The 23,049-nt window shown below is 39.9% G+C and overlaps 1 protein-coding gene across 1 annotated transcript in view; it reads left to right on the top strand.

Annotated features, from left to right (window-relative positions):
• ROR1 (receptor tyrosine kinase like orphan receptor 1) overlaps positions 1-22,656 on the top strand; it is a 429,604-nt gene extending 406,948 nt beyond the window's left edge. The window contains exons 8-9 of the mRNA XM_030912981.1: positions 407-618; positions 18,619-22,656. Of these exons, the coding sequence (XP_030768841.1) occupies positions 407-618; positions 18,619-20,046 (1,640 nt within the window). The 3' untranslated portion in view covers positions 20,047-22,656. The remainder of the gene's footprint in view (positions 1-406; positions 619-18,618) is intronic.
• Positions 22,657-23,049: the final 393 nt, after the last annotated feature.

Genomic DNA, 23,049 nt, shown 5'->3' with positions numbered 1-23,049 from the left:
CTGATCTGGGCTGGCAGCCAATGGAAGAAGAGTCCTGTGGTCCACATTAAGGCTCTTGGATGTATACAGTCCATTCACATGGCGTTTAACTTTTAAGGTGTTAGAGAAATGCGGGTCTGCCACTAAAGAAAGGCAACATCAGAGGGGCACCCACACACATACAAAGTCTTCATAATGTCCCTCTGCAGTTTTTAAACATTTGAACTTTAAACTTTTAAACTTCAATAAATTATGTTGAAGGTTTGATGGAAACAAATGGTAATAAGCAATGGATTCCTTTTTTCTCACAGTGGATTTGTGTGTATAGAAGAATAGAAGAGGTGGTTCATTTTAAACTATGCAATGTAATATTATACATGTTACTTTAAAGAGTATAACTTTGGCTCTTTTTCATTTCTGTACCCAGATTCAAAGGATTCCAAGGAGAAGAATAAAATGGAAATCTTGTACATACTCGTGCCAAGTGTTGCCATTCCCCTGGCCATTGCTTTACTCTTCTTCTTCATTTGCGTCTGTCGCAATAACCAGAAGTCAACATCACCACCAGTCCAGAGGCAACCAAAACACGTCAGAGGTCAAAATGTAGAGATGTCAATGCTGAATGCATATAAACCCAAGGTAATGTTAGCAGTACAGAGCTGCATTTGTTCCATGGGTTTCAAGTTAAAACAACATGTTATAACCCTCCCAAGCTTAGAAATCAAATGATATGGAATCAGAGTTTTGTAAGTGCTAAGGTTCATTTAAACCAAATGCAAAGATGAACTACCTACCTCTATCTTTTCCCAAGACGCTTTCATCAGTATGTCTACTTCAGTGTTGGGCCAGCTATATCACTGCCTTGCCATAGAGTTGTTGGGCTAGAGGTGATCCCCAAGAAATCATCCTGGCCAGCCCGACAGGACTCAGAATGTGAGCAATTTTTCAAAATTTCAAAGAGGAAATTTCGTACTTTTCCATCCAAATTGCAAGAGAGAACAAAATCCATCATTGTTCACAAACTTCACTGTCAAGAAATCCTTTTTGTTGCATAATGTGCAAATAGTTAAAACCACTGTACTATATACTTAAAAATTATTAAGATAGTAAATTTTGTTGTGTTTTTTACCACAATTAAAAACAAATCCTTTGTATGCCTTACATCCCTTTCTCTTTGGCTTAAGTGTATTTTAAGAGAAATGTTGTCCTTCCAATAGTCTTTGAATGCTGTTTTATGACAACTAACTTTAGCCTTCTCCACTTTGAGCTAAATCAACCCCTTCCCTTTTGTTTTTCATCCACATCTTTCAACATTTGAGTTGCTCAAGGTCCTGGCAAGGAAGCCAGGGTCACTGGCCCTTACCTTAAAGGGAGCCCCTGCACTGCATCTTGGAACTAAAACACAACAGAGTCTTTCTTTCAGGAAAGCCAGCACCATAACCCCAGGCCTCTCAGCAAAAATATTTCATTTAAATAATTTAAGACTCTTGCATCTAAAAGCCTGGTTTTTTTCTAATTATTCCAATTCCATAAGAACATTCATTCATCCATTCAACAAATATTTATCTTCCCTGTGGACTAGTAACCGTATTATTCTTTTGACCCTCATAAAGAGGAGAAGCATCACTTTTAATACAATTTTAGGAAAAAAAAAGTCTTCACACTCAAATTAACTAATCCTCTTATCTAATAAATGGAGTAGCATAATTGGGCTGACACAGAGCCCTCATTTTTTTTTTTTTTTTTTTTTTTGCTTTACTGTTCAGATTTTTTTTATTTAAAAAGTCTTGAAAATATTTTTGCTATTATAAAGTAATATTTATTAATAGGATTTGGAATTCCTTACATGATAAATATTCAGTGTATATATTCTGTATTCAGCAAAACCACTGTTCTCTTACTGAGTGTGAATTTTTATCATAAAAAAAAAAAATCTAAAGATCCTGAAGACCATAGAGTTCACACAGTAGCCCGGAGGATGGGCAGAGGTGGGGATTCAACTCTTTTGACATCCCAGTTTCTGGCTAACTGATTTACATTTTTTATAGCATTTTATATAATATCACATTTAATCCTTACTACTTAGTGCTAATATAAAAGTAGTGAAAGCAAATGGACAGGGGTTAATATTGCTGCACATTCACCTAGTTGACCTGGCAGATACTTTTACCTAACGCATGACTTCAAGCTTCTAGTGCAAGAGTAATTGTTCCAGGAGACTCTTTCCCTTTCATTTCTGTTGGTAAATGTTGAGAAGTCTTAGAAACACCAGAACTCTGGGTGGGGGAAAGACCTAGATCAGTTTGGTTACAGCAGACAGCAGTTTGGTGCAGTAGCCACCATCCTGGAAAGATGTATTCCTCATTGCCAGGGCAGGAACCATGAAAGAATCATTTTCATTTTTAGAAATTATCAATTTTGTGGGTTAGCCTTGATCTGCAATTAATTCTATTTTTAGTGGAGCTTTGTTTTATATCATATGGTGTCCAACAGAGATCCCAGAAAGCTTTGTGGCATAAATAGAAAAAAAGCTAATATATACATCGATGAATACAAACTGTCAAAAACAATACCAGGAGCTTTTACATCCATTATCACAATTAATCCTCACAGCTATTATATAAGGCAGGTATTATTATTACTATTGTACAACCAGGGTAGTTGAGACACAAACAGACTAAGTAAGTTGAGCAAGGTCCAAGAGCTAGTTATTAGAGGCAATAAAATGTGAATACAGGATTTTTCACCTTTTCTAAATAGAGCCGGCCCTTGCTCTTGCAGAATCTGTGATAACTTTTTCACAGAACAGATCAAGTGGGCAAGGAGGAGGGAGGGTTAGGAAAGCAACTGACTGTGATCCCATTTGGTCAGTTTGTGCTGCAGAGTAACCACAGGCATTCTCCTGGCTTCTGACAAATCTTTAAGGGGCCTGCATGGCAGTCACTGAATGATGTAGCCCTAGCCCTGCCAGGGACATGTACAATTTGCCTAGAGCAATAATAGTTCCCCATCCTTCATAGTCAAAGACACAAATGTAAAATATAGTGGCATGAGTTTTCCCAGAGACTAGGTGAAGTAAACATTGTTTTCATAGTTTCTGGATCATTTCTGAGGTGTGCCTTGCTAAATCTCCCAGTGTCAAGATTTGTCCAATATGAGGCTTAGAGCTTAGCCTTCAACTGTTCACAAACACTCCTGAACCAGAGAAGTAGAAACAGCTTAAATATTTGAATGGGTTGGGGAGGGGAAAGGAAACAACAAAAACAAATGCTAACTTTTTTTTCTGACCCTTCTAAGGGACTTGGCTCCGATCACATTTGAGTTATTCAATTGTTTGTTTTGGTTCTTACTGAGTGCCTTTCCTGGAAAAAGCACAAAGGACTTTGTAGACCTTAAAGAAAATTCCTAAATGTAAACAGAAAATCTCTAAAACTGCTTTGGAAGGTCACTGACACATAAATATTACATGTACCTATAAAATCTAAAAGGAAAGGACACACCTAAGAAAGAAAGAAAAAAAAGTCCTGAAAACAAACACTCCACCAGAGCACAATCAAAAAAATATTTGGAGGCGAGGATGAAAAAGGAATGAAGGATAGAAGCCAGTCTTCCCTAGCCTTATTCTCTTTTCCCATTGGCCAATTCAAAAGTCAGAGACTCTAGGGTTCTTATTTATCCAAATGAATATACCCTTCAGGGTTCAAACTCTCTGCTTCCATCTCTCTTCACTTGCTGAGCTGCTAAAATTCTCCTGAGTGTGCTCCTGTGGGAGATTAGAAACCGATACCCTTGAGAGAGGACAATAGGGACCTGCCAACAGACTGGCTGACGAGGCCCGGCTTGGGTCCCCAGAGAGGTAGGATGATGCAGTTGGAAGTAAAAGCTTTTGATGAGCCATGAGTTTCCTTCTGATCTGTGGGCAAAGGAAGCCAGTGGACCAGAGAGGCACCTTAACGCCGAAGAGTCAGGAAGATGGAGATGCCCTGGATCCCCCGCCAGCTGCTCTGTGACTCTGAGAAGCCATATAGCATTTTGCAATTCAATTTTCTCAGCTGTTCAGAGGAAGAAGTAGACTGAGCTCAAGGAGAAGACTGTTTATTTTCCTGTTATTTTGTTTAGCCAAAGATTTGAAGCCATTCCATCCTCTAATGAGTACTGTAGTGATGCCTAAACTAAGCAGGATTGTTCTATATTGCATTACAAATTTTACAATCTGAGTGAGGTTGCTTTTTCTTCTTTTAGTACTGCAGAAATTGAACCTTCTCAGAGGAGCCTGGAAACTCTAAATTCCCTGCTCTGTTTCTTTTCCTTTGCTTCTCCTTCCCTGGCCCCTACATCCTCTGCCAGGTATGACTCTGGAAAACAGCATTCTGTAAGCTTGCTTGGGTAAGGGAGAGAAGCTGTGGTATGTGCTACTGTGGGAACAGGGAGGGGGCAGAGTCTCCCCTTCAAGAACAGGATGGGCCCCATTCAGCCCAGGCCTCCTGGCTTCTCACCTATATGGAGATTAGGCAGGCAGAGAGGTTAAAAGATGGAGGAGTATGGTGGGGGAGTGGTGGGCATGGTTGCTCACACCTGTAATCTCAGCATTTGAGGAGACCAAGGTGGACAGATTGCTTGAGCCCAGGAGTTCAAGACCAGCCTGGACAACATGGGGAAATCTCATCTCTACAAATGCACACACACACACACACACACGCACAATTAGCTAGGCATAATGGTGCACCCCTGTACATGGAGCTACTCGGGAGGCTCAGGTGGGAGAATTACTTGAGCCTGGGAAGTTGAGGCTGCAGTGAGCTGAGATCATGCCACTGCACTCCAGCCTAGGCAACAGAGTGAGACTCATGTCAAAAAAAGAAAAAAAAAAAAGATGGAGGAGTCTGAGAATAGGGGCGAGGAAGAGTTAAGGCAGGCCAGAGGTGTGAGATGCAGCCAAACCTGGACAACCTCCATGAGTCAAACTCCTGTAGCTCCTGGCTGATGTAAGGAACATTGCAGGGGAAAGAAAGCAGGACTGGCCCAGCTTTCCAAAGCTGATGGCTGTGTTTTACTTCTCAATTTACCCTCATCTCTTGCCAGCTTCTCTGCTTTTTCACTTCCAGACAATTCATCTCTCCGTTCTCATTTCCAGCCAAAGTAGTTGCTGAATATACTGAAATTTGATTACATTCTCTGGCCCTGTCCCTTTTGCCAGCAACACGCTTCCATCTAAAAGCCCTGCTGGAGTCTGGCTACCCTTTTTAATTCCCTGTTCTTACCAAATATCACCACACTTCATGCTAAAATATCCTCAATAACTTTTCCACTCACTCCTTAAAGCCATTGTCTCCCAACACTTCTGAGCTCACCATTCTATTAACATAGGCCTCTTGGGAATCACCAGTGATGTTATTTAATCCAGTGACCTTTGCCAAGTCTTCGCCCCCTTTAATTTCTCTGGAGCCTTTGATATTCTTAACCACCATCCTGAAATTTTTTTTTTTTTCTCCTTGGCTTTCCTCCTATCTCCTTCCCACACTTCCTTCACTAGTTCTTTTAATTCCCTTCATGGGAGCATCCTCGGACATTCTTTTCCTCTCTCATTCTCTTGTGCTGATTTCATCCTCCGGCGTTGCTCTAGCTCCCCCTTGAGTGTGATGATTTCCCAAACTGGAAGGCCCAATTTCAAGTTTAAAATTCTTGCCACCAAAATCCTGCCACCCAAAAGTCCATACTTTCGGGGCCTAAGTTACCTTTCCAGCCACGCTTTTCTCTTAGTTTATTTCTGGAAAGTAGTCTGATACACTTCAAAGAGCAAGAGTGTAGAGATAAGGAAATATGATGACAAATCTTGGCTCCGCTGTCAACTGGTCACAAGATCTTAAGCAAATAACTTCTCTGAACCTTTTATTTTCTCATCCATAAATCAAGGATAAGAATAGTACTTAAAGGGATATTCTTTACACTTTGAGATAGAGTGTCTGCCACCTCACAGGTACTTAATAGAAATTACTATTATTGTTGTTATAACGGATGAGTACAAATCTTTTTTTTAACTTTTATTTTAAGTTCAGGGGTACAAGTGCAGGTTTGCTACCTAGGTAAGCTTGTGTCATGGGGCTTTGTTGTAAGATTATTTCATCACCCAGATATTAAGCCCAGTGCTCATTAGTTATTTTTCCTGATCCTCTCCTCCTCCCAAGCTCCACCCTCTGAAAGGCCCCAGGGTGTGTTTTTCCCTTCTGTGTGTCTATGAGAACAACATTTAGCTCTCACTTAAAAGTGAGAACATGCGGTAGTTGGTTTTCTGTTCCTGTGTTACTTTGGTAAGGATAATGGTCTCCAGCTCCATTCATGTCCCTGCAAAGGACATGATCTCATTCTTTTTTATGTTGATGTAGTATTCCGTGGAGTATATTATATGTACCACATTTTCTTTCTCCAGTCTATCATTGACGGGCATTTAGGTTAATTCCATGTCTTTGCTGTTGTGAATAGTGCTGCAGTGAACATACACGTGCATGTGTCCTTATAACAGAATGATTTATATTCCTTTGGGTATATACCCAGGATTTAAATTGCTAGGTCAGATGGTATTTCTGTCTTTAGGTCTTTTATTTCTCCCACAATGGCTGAACTAATTTATACTCCCATCAGCAGTGTAGAAGCATTCCTTTTGCTCCGCAACCTCACCAGCATCTGTTGTTTTTTGACCTTTTAATAATGGCCATTCTGACTGGTGTGAAATGGTATCTCATTGTGGTTTTGATTTGCATTTCTCTAATAATCAGTGAGGTTGATCTTTTTTCCATATGTTTGTTGGCCACACATATATCTTCTTTTGAAAAGTGTCTGTTCATGTCCTTTTTATGCAGTTGTTTTTTCTTATAAATTTCTTTAAGTTCCTTAGAAATGCTGGATATTAGACTTTTGTTGGATGCATAGTTTGCAAAATTTTTCTCCCATTCTGTAGGTTGTCTGTTACTCTGTTGATAGTTTCTTTTGCTGCACAGAAATTCTTTAATTACATCCCATTTGTCAATTTTTGCTCTTGTTGTGATTGCTTTTGGTGTCTTCATCATGAAATCCTTGCCTGTGCCTATATCCTGAATGGTATTGCCTACATTGTCTTCCAGGATTTTTATAATTTCAGGTTTTACTTTTCTTTCTTTCTTTTTTTTTTTTTTTGAGATGAAGTCTCACTTTGTCACCCAGGCTGAAGTGAAGTGGTGTGATCTCAGCTCACTGCAACCTCCGCCTCCTGGATTTAAGCAATTCTCATGCCTCAGCCTCCTGAGTAGCTGGGACTACAGGCATGCACCACCACTCCTGGCTAATTTTTTTCTTTGTAGAGACGAGGTTTTGCCATATTGCCCAGGCTGGTCTCAAACTCCTGACCTCAAGTGGTTGACCTGCCTTGGCCTCCCAAAGTGCTGGGATTACAGGCATGAGCCACTAGGGTTTTACATTTAGGTCTTTAATCCATCTTGAATTAATTTTTGTACATAGTGTAAGGAAAGGGTCCAGTTTCAATCTTCTGCATATAGCTAGCCAGTTATCCCAGCACCATTTATTTTACTAGGGGATCCTTTCCCCATTGCTTGCTTTGTCAAAGATCAGGTGGCTGTAGATGTGCAATCTTATTTCTGAGTTCTCTATTATGTTCCATTGGCCTATGTATCTGTTTCTCCACCAGTACCATGCTCTTTTGGTTACTGCAGCCCTGTAGTATAGTTTGAAGTCAGGCAGTATGATGCCTCAAGCTTTGTTCTTTTTTCATAGGATTGCCTTGGCTATTTGGGCTTTTTGGTTTCAGATCAATTTTAAAATAGTTTTCTCTAGTTCTGTGAAGAATATCAATGATAGTTGCATTTAATCTATAAATTGCTTTGGGCAGTATGGTATTGTATCAATGATATTGATTTTTCCTATCTATGAGCACGGAATGTTTTTTCATTTGTTTGTGTCGTCTCTGATTTCTTTGAGCAGTGTTTTGACTACAGATCTTTTAATGAAGCAAATGCTGTGCATACATAGGATACTGTGGGTTGGGGAGGAAGCTATAGGATCCAGCAATGCACAGCATTAACTGGGGTGAGGACACAGGCAAGAGAATCCCAGCAAAGATTATAGAGGTAGCTCTTTCGACAGTTCTTATATTCCTTGTGTCCATCCTGTTAGCATACGTTCTCCTGCCCTGGATAAAATCCATCAGGGTGGAGAAGGTCTGATAGCGAGGGCTGGAAGGCTGCCCAGTACATAACCTCAGCTTAAACCAATGTCTATAGAAACTCTACTTCGGGGAAAAACAAGTCCTATAAATGAATATATTATAAATTGGCATCATAAATGGACTAAAGTACTTCATTATCTCAATAGAATCTTTATAATAATCCTATGAAGTAGGTACTAATTTAAGTCTGATTTTTAGGGTGAGAAAACTGAGGCAGATTCAGAGTTGGCCCAAAGTCACACAATTATTAAGTGACAGAGCCAAAACTTGAACCCAGGTCTGCTCAGGTGCAGAGCCCAGTGCTCTACTCTATTTCCCTCTACTGCCTTTATTTTCAGGCTGACTGAAATATATAAGCACGTTATGAGCAAGTTATGAGCACGTGATGGCTCAAGCTGACATTAAAATTACTGGCATCTGTTCTGTCTATTTCCAGGCAGAACAGAACCTCTCCCATTGGCATTATAAAGTAACTCCACCACAGAATCAACCCTGCTCACCACCAAACATTCAAGCTAACTATCAGAAAGTTACGTTACAGAGAAAAGAAATGCTTCTGAAGTTAAATCATTTCCAGAGAAGGGTAGCAGAACTCCGAGCAACTGTGGCAAAATATTGGTTGAAACTGCCTCTAGAATTTGATTGCATAAGCCAGAAGGCACTTAATTCAGCTGTAGTCTTTGAAAATGTCCATAACCTCCCAAAACAAAATGGCTGTGGCCTCTAAGCTTTTAAAATGTAATCATTTCCATTTATGAGTAGAGTCAATTGTTTTATAATTCTAACACTGTTTACCTAAGAACCAGTAAAATGCACAAGAAAGGAAAATAGGTTTTGGAGTCAAGCAGATCCATATCAACAGCCAAGTCCAGATACTAAGAAATCTTACATTTATATACTCTCCAGGACTCTCAAGCCCAATTCAGGCGAAGGTTGCCATGGACAGGTTTTGTTCATCTATCCCAGTCAACTAGTAGAGACAACTGAGCATCATTAACAGAGTGAGGTCTAACTCAAAAACCAGAGAGCTCTTATACCTTAAGCATTTCACTTTTGCATCAATGGTCCTCATACTTTTAAAATGTAGAGTCCTTTGAGGATCCGATGGAAACTGCCTCCTCTTCCCAGAAAGCTCTGCAACTTTGGTGTCAGACATAACCTGGATTTGAATCTTGGCATCACCACTTAATAGTTGTGCTTCTTTAGGCAAGCTACTTAACCACTGAATGCCTTAATGTCTTTATCCATAAAATGGGGGCAGTCATAATATGAATCTCACAGGATTGTAACGAGGATTAAATGGGTTGATGCATTAAGCACTTCATGTCAGAGAGCAGAGAAGGGAGTGTAGTGTGGTCATTAGCAAGGCAGGCTCTGGTGTCTGAATTGACCACCTACCAGCTGTGAGACCACTTAACTGACCTGTTCTTTGGTTTTTCCATCTGTAAAACAGGTATGAGTCATAATTGCCAATCTCATGGGGTTAGTGTGAGGATGAAAGGAGCTAATATGTCTAAAGTACTTACAGCCTAACACATAAGCATTCAAAAAATCATAGCCATTATTAGGATCTCAGTGTCTGACACATGGCAGATACTTAATACGTGGTAGGTATTGTTAAATTCAGATTACAGATATCTAGGACAGGAGCCGTGTCTTCTCTATTCATGGTTCTTTCGTGGTCCCTCATATAGCAGTCTGTATGTATACTCTTCAGTATATTGCATATACAGTATCAGTTGACTGACTGAGGCAACCAGCTATTATAATATATCCTAAATGATTGGCTCTAAATGGAAACTAAAGGAAACTGGTGATATGGTCCAAGCTAAAGAAAGACTTATATTTCAAAACCTTGAAATATCAGACACACTGTGGTCATTCATCATACAGAGAGAAGGGACCCAGATCACTAAGGAATTGACTGATCCAGAAAACTACATCCATTTATTCCGGGGGCTCTCAAAGTGAGGCCTCTAAGCCAGCAGGAGTCTCATCAACTGAGAACTGTCAGAAATGGACAATCTCAGACCCACATAGGAACTCTTGAGGTGGAGCCCAGCATTCTGTGCTTTAACAAGTCCTCCAAGTGGCACTGATGCCTGCTCTGATGTAGACTATGCTGGTCAGTACTTGAGATTCAGGAAGCAAGTCAGCCCATAGGGAATACCGATCTCAGAGAAAACTGTGCTTCCAAAGAGAAAAAGGACCTGGGATAGCTCTCCTGTTACCAAAAGTACTCCTATAATTTCAGTAGGGCCAGGGTCTGCTCATCATTCCTCTGATGGGGTGTATTAGTCTGTTTTCACACTGCTGATGCAGACATACCTGAGAATGGAAAGAAAAAGAGGTTTAATGGACTTACAGTTCCACATGGCTGGGGAGGCCTCACAATCATGGCGGAAGGCAAGGAGGACCAAGTCACATTTTATGTGGATGGCACCAGGCAAAGAGAGAGCTTGTTCAGGGAAACTCCCCCTTATATAACCATCAGATCTCATGAGTCTTACTCACTATCACAAGAACAGCATGGGAAAGACCTGCCCCCGTGATTCAATAACCTCCCACTGGGTCCCTCCCACAACATATGGGAATTCAAGATGAGATTTGGGTGGGGACACTGCCAAACCATATCATTCGACCCCTGTTCCCTTTCAAATCTCATTTCCTTATATTTCAACACCAATCATGCCCTCCCAAAAGTCCCCCAAAGTCTCAACTCATTTCAGCATTAACTCAAAAGTCCACAGTCCGAAGTCTCATCCAAGACAAGGCAAGTCCTTTCTGCCTATGAGCCTGTAAAATCAAAAGCAAGTTAGTTACTTCCCAGATACAATGGGGGTACAGGCATTGGGTAAATACAGCCATTCCAAATGGGAGAAATTGGCCGAAACAAAGGGGCTGCAGGCCCCATGCAATTCCAAAATCCAGCATGGCAGTCAAATCTCAAAGTTCCAAAATGATCTCCTTTGACTCCATGTCTCACATCCAGGTCACTCTGATGCAAGCAGTGCATCAGACACCTCTGCCCCTGTGGCTTTGCAGGGTATAGTCCCCCTCCTGGCTGCTTTCATGGGCTGGTGTTGAGTGTCTGAGACTTTTCCAGGCTCACGGTGCAAGCTGTTGGTGGGTCTACCATTCTGGGGTCTGGAGGACAGTGGCCCTCTTCTCACAGGTCCACTAGGCAGTGCCCCAGTAGGGACTTGGTATGGGGGCTCCAACCCCACATTTCCCTTCTACACTGCCTTAGCAGAGGTTCTCCATGAGGGCCCCGCCCCTGCAGCAAACTTCTGCCTGGGCATCCAGGTATTTCCATACATCCTCTGGAATCTAGGTGGAGATTCCCAAACCTCAATTCTTGACTTCTGTGCACCCGCAGGCTCAACACCACATGGAAGCTGCCAAGCGTTGGGATTTCCACCCTCTGAAGCCACAGCACAAGCTGTACCTTGACCCCTTTTAGTCACAGCTGGAGTGGCTGGGACACAGGGCACTAAGTACCTAGACTGCAAACAGCAGAAGGACCCTGGGCCCAGTCCACCAAATGATTTTCTCCTCCTAAACCTCTGGGTGATGGGAGGGGCTGCCGTGAAGACCTCTGACATGCCCTGGAGACATTTTCCCCATTGTCTTGGTAATTAACATTTGGCTCCTCATTACTTATGCAAATTTTGGCAGCCAGCTTGAATTTCTCCTCAGAAAATGGGATTTTATTTTCTATCGCATTGTCAGGCTGCAAATATTCCAAGCTTTTGTGCTCTGTTTTCCTTTCAAAACTGAATGCCTTTAACAGCACCCAAATCACCTCTTGAATGCTTTGCTGCTTAGAAATTTCTTCTACCAGGTACCCTAAATCATCTCTCTCAAGTTCAAAGTTCCACAGATTTCTAGGGCGGGGAAAAATGCCGCCAGTCTCTTTGCTAAAACATAACAAGAGTCACCTTTGCTTCAACAAGTTCCTCATCTCCATCTGAGACCACCTCCGCCTGGATTTCATTGTGCATATTGTCAGCAATTTGGTCAAAGCCATTCAACAAGTCTCCAGGGAGTTCCAAACTTTCTCACATTTTCCTGTCTTCTGCTAAGCCCTCCAAACTGTTCCAACCTCTGCCTGTTACCCAGTTTCAAAGTCACTTCCACATTTTCAGGTGTCTTTTCAGCAGTGCCCCACTCTACTGGTACCAATTTACTATATTAGTCCATTTTCACACTGCAGATAAAGACACACCTGAAACTGGAATGAAAAAGAGACTTAATGGACTTATAGTTCCACATAGCTGGGGAGGCCTCACAATCATGGCGGAAGGCAAGGAGGACCAAGTCACATCTTACATGGATGGCAGCAGGCAAAGAGAGAGCTTGTGCAGGGAAACTCCCCCTTATATAACCATCAGATCTCATGAGACTTATTCACTATCACAAGAACAGCATGGGAAAGCTCTGCCCCCATGACTCAATTACCTCCCCCCAGGTCCCTCCCACAACATGTGGGAATTCAAGATGAGATGTGACTGGAGACACAGACAAACCATATCATGAGGCAAGCACAAATGCCATGTAAACCTGCTATTCTTCTGTAGACACTTGTGTCCAGCTAGAATCAGCTTCAAAAGAATAGCATAGATTTGAAAAAGGGTAGCAGTCAGTCTTGGGACATTAGAACATGGGTAATGAACTGGCCTTGAGTGAAAGGGACCACAGCGGGGGGTTTGGAGCTGACTTATGAATATGAGTCCTGTTTCAGCACCTACTGTTGTTAAAGCCCCCTTTCTGTCCCAGAGAACCACCCTGGGCTCAATTGCCTCCACCCTAATGTAGCTCGGTTTTTTATCTGTGTGTCTACTTCAAGTTGGACTCAAAAGTAGAGCAATCATATGACATTATGTTCAAGGCAAAAAGTGACAGAGCAGGCTTCGTGTTGCATACAAATGTTGGTGGTCATCACAAAATCCTCACCTCATATCCTATGGTAATCACTTCTGTAAAGCAAGCAGGAAATAGGTTAGTAGTAGGCTGCTTCACCAGGAGTCATTTCAAATGTATTGTCACCTAAGGTATAACTTCCCAAAGATGGAAAGAGATAAAGCCACTAAGTCGGCCCTCTTAATCTGTCTACAGCCACCAAGGTAATTACAGTTTTTAAAAACTCTACTCATAATTCATTGCTTTCATATCTAAAGTTAAGAGATCTAAAAGTTCTCCCACATCCCCACTTAGTAGTCATCACTAAGGTGAAAAAAGCCACCAGTATCAGCCTGGTCTCTTTTATCAGCAGTTTAGAAAGTACTACAATTTTCCCATCTGACTCACATCTAAATGACTCGCATCTAAAATGTTTCTCCTTCATTTTCCTTCTGTAAAGAGCTCATTTAAACTCTAATACTGTTGCTTTTCAAAAATTCCTAAAGAAAGAAGCATCTTGGAACAATGTATTAACTTCTGCATCAACTTTTATTTTATATAATAATTTTATATAATTTTTTAAAGGCCGATGTGTGTTTACTTTGAGAAATAAAAATGTTAACATTGAAACTGAAAGCCTGTTTCAGTTTTAAGGTACTTAATTGCCTTACAGCATATAATAAACCGAGGCCATCTTGTCCTTCAACTAATGGAGGGAGTGATAAAGAGATAGGAGCCCGGGACCCTATTCATTCCAGTTTTCCTTTGTACTTGGTTTACTTTGGCACCATGCCTCATGTGTATTTTACACTTCTTTACATTTTGTACATCCCTGTATGACAAATACTTGTCAAACAAAAACTAAACAGATTTATAACCCCTTAACTTGAAATGAGCCAAAATTGAACTGCCAAAACTTTATGACTTCATTTTCTTTCATAGTTTTCCACTACATTGGTTCAAACAGACAAACCCCACTTGAGGTCAAGCAGAGGTCATTTCACTTTCATTACTAAAATATAATTTACAATATGCCAGACCTAAACAAGTTTAGCCTAAAGGGTTTGTATAATGTAAACCATCTGTTCCTCAACAATACAGCTAATTTCCTGCCGTCACCGTACAGTCTACTGACTGCTTCTTTAAGGGTTTTTATGATTTTTTAACTAGTTCAGGATTTATGTAAAATTTGAAAATGAGTCTATAGTTAGGACTCATTTGTACCAGGTAACTTGAGCACCTTAAAAATGCAAATCACTGTGGAAATTGTTCCCCTGAAACCAAGCTAGGAGCATTTTTTTTTCTGGGCACTTCTTTGCTGGCAGCTGCACAGGTGTTCGAAGGGAAGATTTTGTGGACTCTGCCATTTTAGATGATTTCCATGCCTCTTTGCAAAGCAAACCCCCCAAATTTAGTTTTCAGTAGCTCTAGTAAATGACTCCTTGGAGAAGACTTGGGATTATATGCTATATGGCCCACTGGATATTGGTGAGCTTGGACAAGATATACTTCGGGGTAAAATCTACTTTCTTTCATGTGTCTGAACAGGGAGAAAGAACAATTATAATTCCATAGAGTGACCACATACGGAAGGCCAACCTCCTAGCCCTGCAAGGTGGCAGGCCTCAGGCTGAGCCTCTAGAGACATTCGGCTTCAATCTGGGATTGCTGGCCAGCAGGCTTCTCTGGTTTCAAACAGAATGCTGTGGCCCAAAACCGGAGAGCCTTGGAGTTGCAAGTGTGGCTCTTTTCGCTCTCCTGAAAATTCTTGATACTTTCTTTAGCCCCTTTCTCCATCTGTAAAATGGCAAAATTAAGTGTTCTTTTTCCAAAGGCAAATATATGAGAACAAATGTGCTTACCTCAGTGGAGGGGAATGCAGCTGGTCTTAGCCACGAAGCCCCAAGGCCATGTGTAGGGCTGGTGCCAAGGTCCTGTCCACCTCTTCCTCTTTTCCTACCTCCAGAAGTTTGACTGGCTTACTTCCTTTTCCCATCTGCTGCCATCCACTTTTCTACATGAATTCTTGTTGCCTTCACCTTCATTCACATCTCAGAGGAGTCAGCTGCAGGCCACTCAACTTCTCACCCACCCTCAAGCTCCAAAACAAATTCTCTGTCATTTTTAAAGGATTTTTTTTTTAAACTAACAACTACAGGAGAACAGAGAAAGATTAACAGGAAGAAATTTAAACACTCTGGAACTACTTAAGGCTTAAATGGATCTAAATCATTTGCATTATTTTACTTCATGGATGACTTTCCTAATAAGGACAATAAGAATGATTTAAAGAGCACTTATTAGGTGGGAATTACGTTCATACATCGTTGTATTTAATTTCTACTGCAACAGCGCAAGCTAGATAGTACATTATTTCATAGATATGGAAACAGAGGTTCAGAAAAGTTAGGAAATTCACCCAAGGTCAGTGATTAATATTATAGGACCTATGCCACAGGATCATGGTGTTAAATAAGTTAATATTTGCTAAGTGCTTAGAACAGTAACTGGCACAAAGTAAGTGCTATGTAAGTATTAACTATTATTAATAGAAAGCAGCAGATTCAAGACGCAAACCCAAATTTATAGGAGTCCAAAGCTCACTTGGTTTGAATTATACCATACTGCCTATGGATTTGTTTCAAGCAGTGAAGGAGGAGAGGGTATTGGGTTTCTAACTCCTCATTATACCAGTCTAATATTCCATGAGTTTACTTCCTAATTCCCATTTTCCACAAAGAAGTTTTAGTACTCAGTCCCTTAAACTTCTCTATCTCCAAAAGCCTAGAGATCTTATTTTTGTCCAAAAGTAAGTAATATCTACTGTGCCATTCAAGGGACCTTCACCTAAACTGGATTTATTTACATCATTAGGAAAAGTTCTGATGGAAATCTCCAATCTTAACATCATGCAGGAAAAATTCACTTTGGGTTACTCTTGCCAGCAAAAGTAAAATCTTCCGAGTGCTACAAGACAAAAAAGTAGGGTTGGCTCAACTGGTTACCTTTTTCATTACCCACACCTTGCTCTCTCAAAGGAATTCGACGAGCTCCCACAAGAATACAGACCCTAAAAGCAAAAGGAAAAATGGTGGATGGACTTGTAATTGCAAAAGATATTTCCTAGTTCAGTAAGATGGGAAGATTTCCCTGTTTTTTTAAAAAAATTAATTAATTTTGAGCATTGTTAATATATTCACCTGGTTGAAAAATTTTAAAGCATAAAAAAGCATGAAGTGAAAAATCTCTTACTTCTGCCCCCTTTTTCTAGTTCCTACTTGCATACCCCCAATAATCACTGCTATTTCCCAAGTATCCTTTTATAGTTTCTTTATGCTTATACGAAGAAATATATTTCATGTGTTATTTTTCTCCTTCTCTCTTACACAAAAGCAGCACCCAGTGTTAACTGTTCTGTTGCTTTTTATTTTTAGCTGAGCAAAGGATTTTGTAGCCCTTTCCATACCAGTACATAGGAAACGTCCTCTTTTTTTACAAATGTGGAATATTCTATTTACTAGCTCCACCGTAATTGATTTAATGTGTTCTCTATGGGGACATGGAGGTCATTTGTAATATTTTGCTATTACAAACAATACTATATTGAATAGAACTAGATCAATAAGCTTTAATTTGCTGAAAGTTTAAAGCAACACATTACCATTACTTTCTGCACAAGTAAACTTTCTAAAACTCATTTCCAAATATAAACCTCACAAAGTCTGCTTTGATGAACAAATGAGACCAATTTATAATGAGACAGATTATTTGCATAGAATAATTAATGTTCCAAAATCCCCAATCCCAATTTGTCCTTTTAAGTGGGTATTTTGCTGCAAGTTTATTTACACTTACAATTAGGTTAGTGGGCATTTTGCCCTGGAAAATATCAGCCTAGAACAAATCTAATTACCATGAATTCTAAATTAGCAGAGTTTGGATAAGAGAATTTTTTTACCAAATTTTCTAAACTGTTGTTTTAAACTCTGTACAGAGAGCTCTGGATTTCATATGTATTTCAACATTGTCAGTTTCAATTAGAATTTTCAGGGTAGTATTCTTTTTAACAAAATAAGGATTTCAAGGATGGGGATTATTTGAAAATCAGTTGTATGTAAAATGTATTGTTTTTATTACTTTCTTTTCTAACAAATTAAATGAAACATCAGACTAAATTTGAGGTACATTTTAAAATAGTAAAAACATATGACATTATAGACATTTACTTGCCAAGATCAAATGTCATGATTCAATACTTATTTTCATTGTGAGCTAGATGCCTTCACCTGTCTGTCTTAAGGTCAATTAATAACCCACTTGAGAAGCCCTAGGGATATACGTTGGTATGAAGGGCAGTGCTTCCAATAAGATTTCCCTTGAAATCTGGTTGTGAGGACAAAATATGTGCATAAAAAGAACAGAAACATCAAGTTGATAATAATAACAAAAGGTTAAATAGTACTTATCATGGGCCAGACATAGGTCTGAGTATTTTACAAACATTAACTCATAAGTCTGAGTGCTTTACAAACATTAACTCATTAAAAGTTTGCAATAACATGGTAAGTACAATTATTATCATCCCATTTTATAGATGAAGGAATTGAGGCACGAAGTTAAATGTTGCATCCGGGGTCACACAGCTGGTAAGTGGAGAAGGCAGGATTCCGACTCAGACTGTCTGGCTATGGAGGCCACGTGTGTAACCAGCCACCACACTGCTTTGTGTGTGTGGTGGCATTCACAGTAAAGGCAAAATATTCTAGCAAAGAAATGACCATAGTGGTCAGGGAAGGTTTTGCAGGAAGTGGGGCCTGAAACAGACTTAGAAAAGAAAGGATTTAATCAATGGAGAGGACCACATTTCAGACCTTCCCATCTCTACTGTGAGTACTTCAGAAGGACAATCTTTTGGTTTCTCTTTTAGCACAATAAATATTCTAAGAATGGCAGAACATTGGAGGAACAAAAGTTTTACACAAGAATGTAAATGGTTTCGCTGGTGGACATTGAGAAAACCTGTTTAACTAAAGAAGTAGCAAGGGATCATGTCAGGAAAGTGAATTAGGACCAGATTACAAATGCTCTGAGTACCAGGCTGTAGCCTCTGCAGTAGTGCTTCTGACACCCTAATAATCTTCACAGAAACCACTGGGGTCTTGTTAAATGCACATGCTGATTCAGTAGGTCTGAGGTGGGCCCAGGAGTCTGCATTTGCAGTAAGTTTGGGTGATGCTGATGCTGCTGGTCCCCAGACCACAGTTTGAGTGCCAAGACTCTAGACAACAGCAAGAAACCATTTCAGGGCTAGGTTGAGGGAAGGGGATAGGGTAGTGATGGAAAGTTGCCTATGGCACCTCCCCTGAGTTGCAGCCAACAATTTGAAAGATATACAGACCTACAATATTTTATTTAATTTGTTTATAGAACCTTTTTCTATATGCCCCATCCCTCCTTTTGGATGCAAAGCTGTCTTGCCTGAAGAAATGTTTTAAACCACCTTTTTCCTCTCTTTCACACAGAGCAAGGCTAAAGAGCTGCCTCTTTCTGCTGTACGCTTTATGGAAGAATTGGGTGAATGTGCCTTTGGAAAAATCTATAAAGGCCATCTCTATCTCCCAGGCATGGACCACGCTCAGCTGGTTGCTATCAAGACCTTGAAAGATTATAACAACCCCCAGCAATGGACAGAATTTCAACAAGAAGCCTCCCTAATGGCAGAACTGCACCACCCCAATATTGTCTGCCTGCTAGGTGCTGTCACTCAGGAACAACCTGTGTGCATGCTTTTTGAGTATATGAATCAGGGGGATCTCCATGAGTTCCTCATCATGCGATCCCCACACTCTGATGTTGGCTGCAGCAGTGATGAAGATGGGACTGTGAAATCCAGCCTGGACCATGGAGATTTTCTGCACATTGCAATTCAGATTGCAGCCGGCATGGAATACCTGTCTAGTCACTTCTTTGTCCACAAGGATCTTGCAGCTCGCAATATTTTAATCGGAGAGCAACTTCATGTAAAGATTTCAGACTTGGGGCTTTCCAGAGAAATTTACTCTGCTGATTACTACAGGGTCCAGAGTAAGTCCTTGCTGCCCATTCGCTGGATGCCACCTGAAGCCATCATGTATGGCAAGTTCTCTTCCGATTCAGATATCTGGTCCTTTGGGGTTGTCCTGTGGGAGATTTTCAGTTTTGGACTCCAGCCATATTATGGATTCAGTAACCAGGAAGTGATTGAGATGGTGAGAAAACGGCAGCTCTTACCATGCTCTGAAGACTGCCCACCCAGAATGTACAGCCTCATGACAGAGTGCTGGAATGAGATTCCTTCCAGGAGACCAAGATTTAAAGATATTCACGTCCGGCTTCGGTCCTGGGAGGGACTGTCAAGTCACACCAGCTCTACTACTCCTTCTGGGGGAAATGCCACCACACAGACAACCTCCCTCAGTGCCAGCCCAGTGAGTAATCTCAGTAACCCCAGATATCCTAATTACATATTCCCGAGCCAGGGTATTACACCACAGGGCCAGATTGCTGGTTTCATTGGCCCGCCAATACCTCAGAACCAGCGATTCATTCCCATCAATGGATACCCAATACCTCCTGGATATGCAGCGTTTCCAGCTGCCCACTACCAGCCAACAGGTCCTCCCAGAGTGATTCAGCACTGCCCACCTCCCAAGAGTCGGTCCCCAAGCAGTGCCAGTGGGTCGACTAGCACTGGCCATGTGACTAGCTTGCCCTCATCAGGATCCAATCAGGAAGCAAATATTCCTTTACTACCACACATGTCAATTCCAAATCATCCTGGTGGAATGGGTATCACCGTTTTTGGCAACAAATCTCAAAAACCCTACAAAATTGACGCAAAGCAAGCATCTTTGCTAGGAGATGCCAATATTCATGGACACACCGAATCTATGATTTCTGCAGAACTGTAAAATGCACAACTTTTGTAAATGTGGTATACAGGACAAACTAGACGGCCATAGAAAAGATTTATATTCAAATGTTTCTATTAAAGTAGGGTTCTCATTTAGCAGACATCGCAACAAGTATCTTCTGTGAAGTTTGACTGTGTCTTACCAAGCAGGACAGACACTAGGCCAGAAAAAAAAAAAAACAAAAAACATTGTGGGATGTGCACTCCATTGGAGTGCATGACATGGCATTGGGATTGGAACATGTGGTTTCAAGTACTGAAAACTGCACACCAGTGAAGAGGAAAAGAACCTTGTGATTAAATATAAAACCAAAAGTCAAATGGTGCTTTGTGTTTTAGCCTTCAGTCACCATGACTGGTCTCTCCCCCAGATGTATATATACCATAGCATTTGTCTACCTGCTGTCTTTTCTTCAGGACAGATGTTCAGGAATTATATTGATTCGGTTTAGACTCTGCACATGTTCTTATGGAAATGATGTTCAGAATCAACGAAGAAACTTCAGGCCAAATTTGAAACCCTGGAGGGAAATGAGCCATAAGACAAGTATAACAAGCCCTGAAGCCTTCTATGTCATTGGGCTTCTTTGAGAAGGTGTAGAGTGTGCCTTTTTGTGAATCCTCCTCTGATCATGAGGGTCTTTCCCAGATTTTCTCACAGTGTGCTTACACTGCCCTTGGAATAACACAGGGCATCAGACCATAAAAAGGTTAGATGTGGATGCTAGAATTGATTGTTGGTTGATAGTTCGCTTTGGTGGATTAGGAATGAGGCGCCAAAGGAAGCACAGCCAGGAAAATGGCCCCACAGCCTAGATCAGCTTCTGTGGGAAAGGAAAAAGGGTTCCCATGGGGACAGCCCCCAAAGGAGTTTTCTGGAACCAGTAACACTGAAAAATAAGTGTGTGGCTACAGATGAGCACACCCACCCCTTGCAACTCCCTGTTTACAAGTTGTCCGAGGCATTGGGGTGCTTATGGTCAATGGACTCTAGGGAAGTAGGAAACTCCATCATGATACCAATGTCTAGTAATTTTAAAGTTTCTCTCCCTTTTTTTCTGTGCTGGTAATGTTCACAGATTTGATTCCCGCCCCAAGAATTACAACAATTTATTCATACAGTTAGTTGGAATCCAAAGGCAATTAATTCTATTTTGCAAAATATGATGGTCTTCCTAAAAAACAAGTACTGAGTTCTCATTTCAAAAGTTACCAAGAACTGAATTCTTTAAGCTAGCAAACAGAAGCAACATGACCATTTTTGCCTTAGTGGGAGGTTTCAGATGTGCGGCTCATGGCATTTACCTGCCAACCATCTTTTGCCAAGTTTAGAATTCTTACGCGTTTCAAGTTCTATATAGAAAGTAATTTTACTTTTGATTATTTTCTTGTTAAAAAAAAACCTCCTTGATTCTAAGAACAGTGTCTCAAAGTCTCATTTTTACTTTAAAGGTATAAGAGACTTGTAAAGAGACTAAGGATATAAAAGTAATTCCCGGAAATGATATTTGATGAGGAGAATATAAGAGAATTAAAAACACATTGATGTTTTCATTTTTACAAAATACAACTAGCATGAGAAATCAAGAAAATATGTTTACCAAAATGCATTGCAAGTCTTCAGATAACAAACATGAACTTACAGGTACTGTGAACTCGAAGAATTGGCTATATCCAGATTTCTGGGAGATAAATTAAGACCTATTTTTGTGGCATAAATAAGCTGATTCAGAAGTTATGTTTCTTAACTTTAGGTCGAGGAGAATATTTGTATCCTTTTGTTGCTATGCAACTGTTTAATGATGAAGCTTCAAACCACAATTTTGTATATCATATGACAATCAATTGTTTTCCAAGAATATTTATTATTTTAAGTACACAATTTCAGTGAATCTGAGTTTTTCTAGAAGTCCCTTAAAGGGAAATTAGCATTCCATGAGCCAGTAAAATACCTACTCTGGTAAAACATTATTATGGTTAAAAAGTAAATTCAAGTTAGTTTTTTATAAAGAACTATAACATTTATTGTAAACATTTTATAATAACTGAAAACATTAAAGTGAGCAAATGAAATTTCAAAACCACTTGTAATAATGTATTTTATAATCACACTGTGATACTATATAACACAGTCTCTTTTGTATTAAAATAGTATTTTTTTCACAAACTGAAAAATATCTTTTCCTTTGCTGACAATGTTGTGTAAGATGACCTTGTTTTCAGATCTTTTTCTCTTTTTTTGCACAAAACTATGCTTATGGTTTGTGTCACAGAAGTGAAAATATATCTTTGCATTTTTATATCTGGTCTGTTTTTCTTGTTTCCTTTGTTTTTAACTTGATATAGATTTTCTTCAAATATATAACGGCAATTTTCAGATATCTCACCCTACCATATCTTTCCTTATTTTCACTGCATGCATTTAATCACTGTATTACTTAATGTTTGATTTGTTATTATGGGCATTTCAAATAGACAAACATTGAATTGTAATGACAAAAAGGCTATTTTATATTAAGGATATATGCATTTGTATTTCACACACCAGAGATGATATTAAACACTGATTATTTTATGCTGCTGTTTATTAAAAATGTTTACTATAAAATATTATTTCCTGAATATTGCTGTCATAGAGGTATTTGGGATTTTTAATATTTATATTTTATAGAAAGAGAAATCACAATTCCTATTTGCTGTTATTTCATTAATTTTTTTTTCAGTAGGCTTTTAAAACAGACTTGGGCATTATTTTGCTAACAACCATAGGTGGAGAGGGGAATCCTAATGATTTCATAACTGAATACTATCCACCTATATATGGCAAGCTTTGAATTTTTAAAATCAAAATAATATATTGAATAGTTGTAACCAATGGAATATAAAAAATGTTTGATTTTAAGAATACAGTTGCATCATTTTCTGCCTTGATGTTTCCATATAACCTTAGATATCAAAAGTCACCTCTTTGGACTCTAAAGAAGAAGAGGCTGTGTACATC

This window comes from Rhinopithecus roxellana, chromosome 12, assembly GCF_007565055.1.
Source record: "Rhinopithecus roxellana isolate Shanxi Qingling chromosome 12, ASM756505v1, whole genome shotgun sequence".
In the NCBI taxonomy this organism is placed as follows: Eukaryota; Metazoa; Chordata; class Mammalia; order Primates; family Cercopithecidae; genus Rhinopithecus; species Rhinopithecus roxellana.
This window is presented reverse-complemented; position numbering and strand designations above follow the sequence as displayed.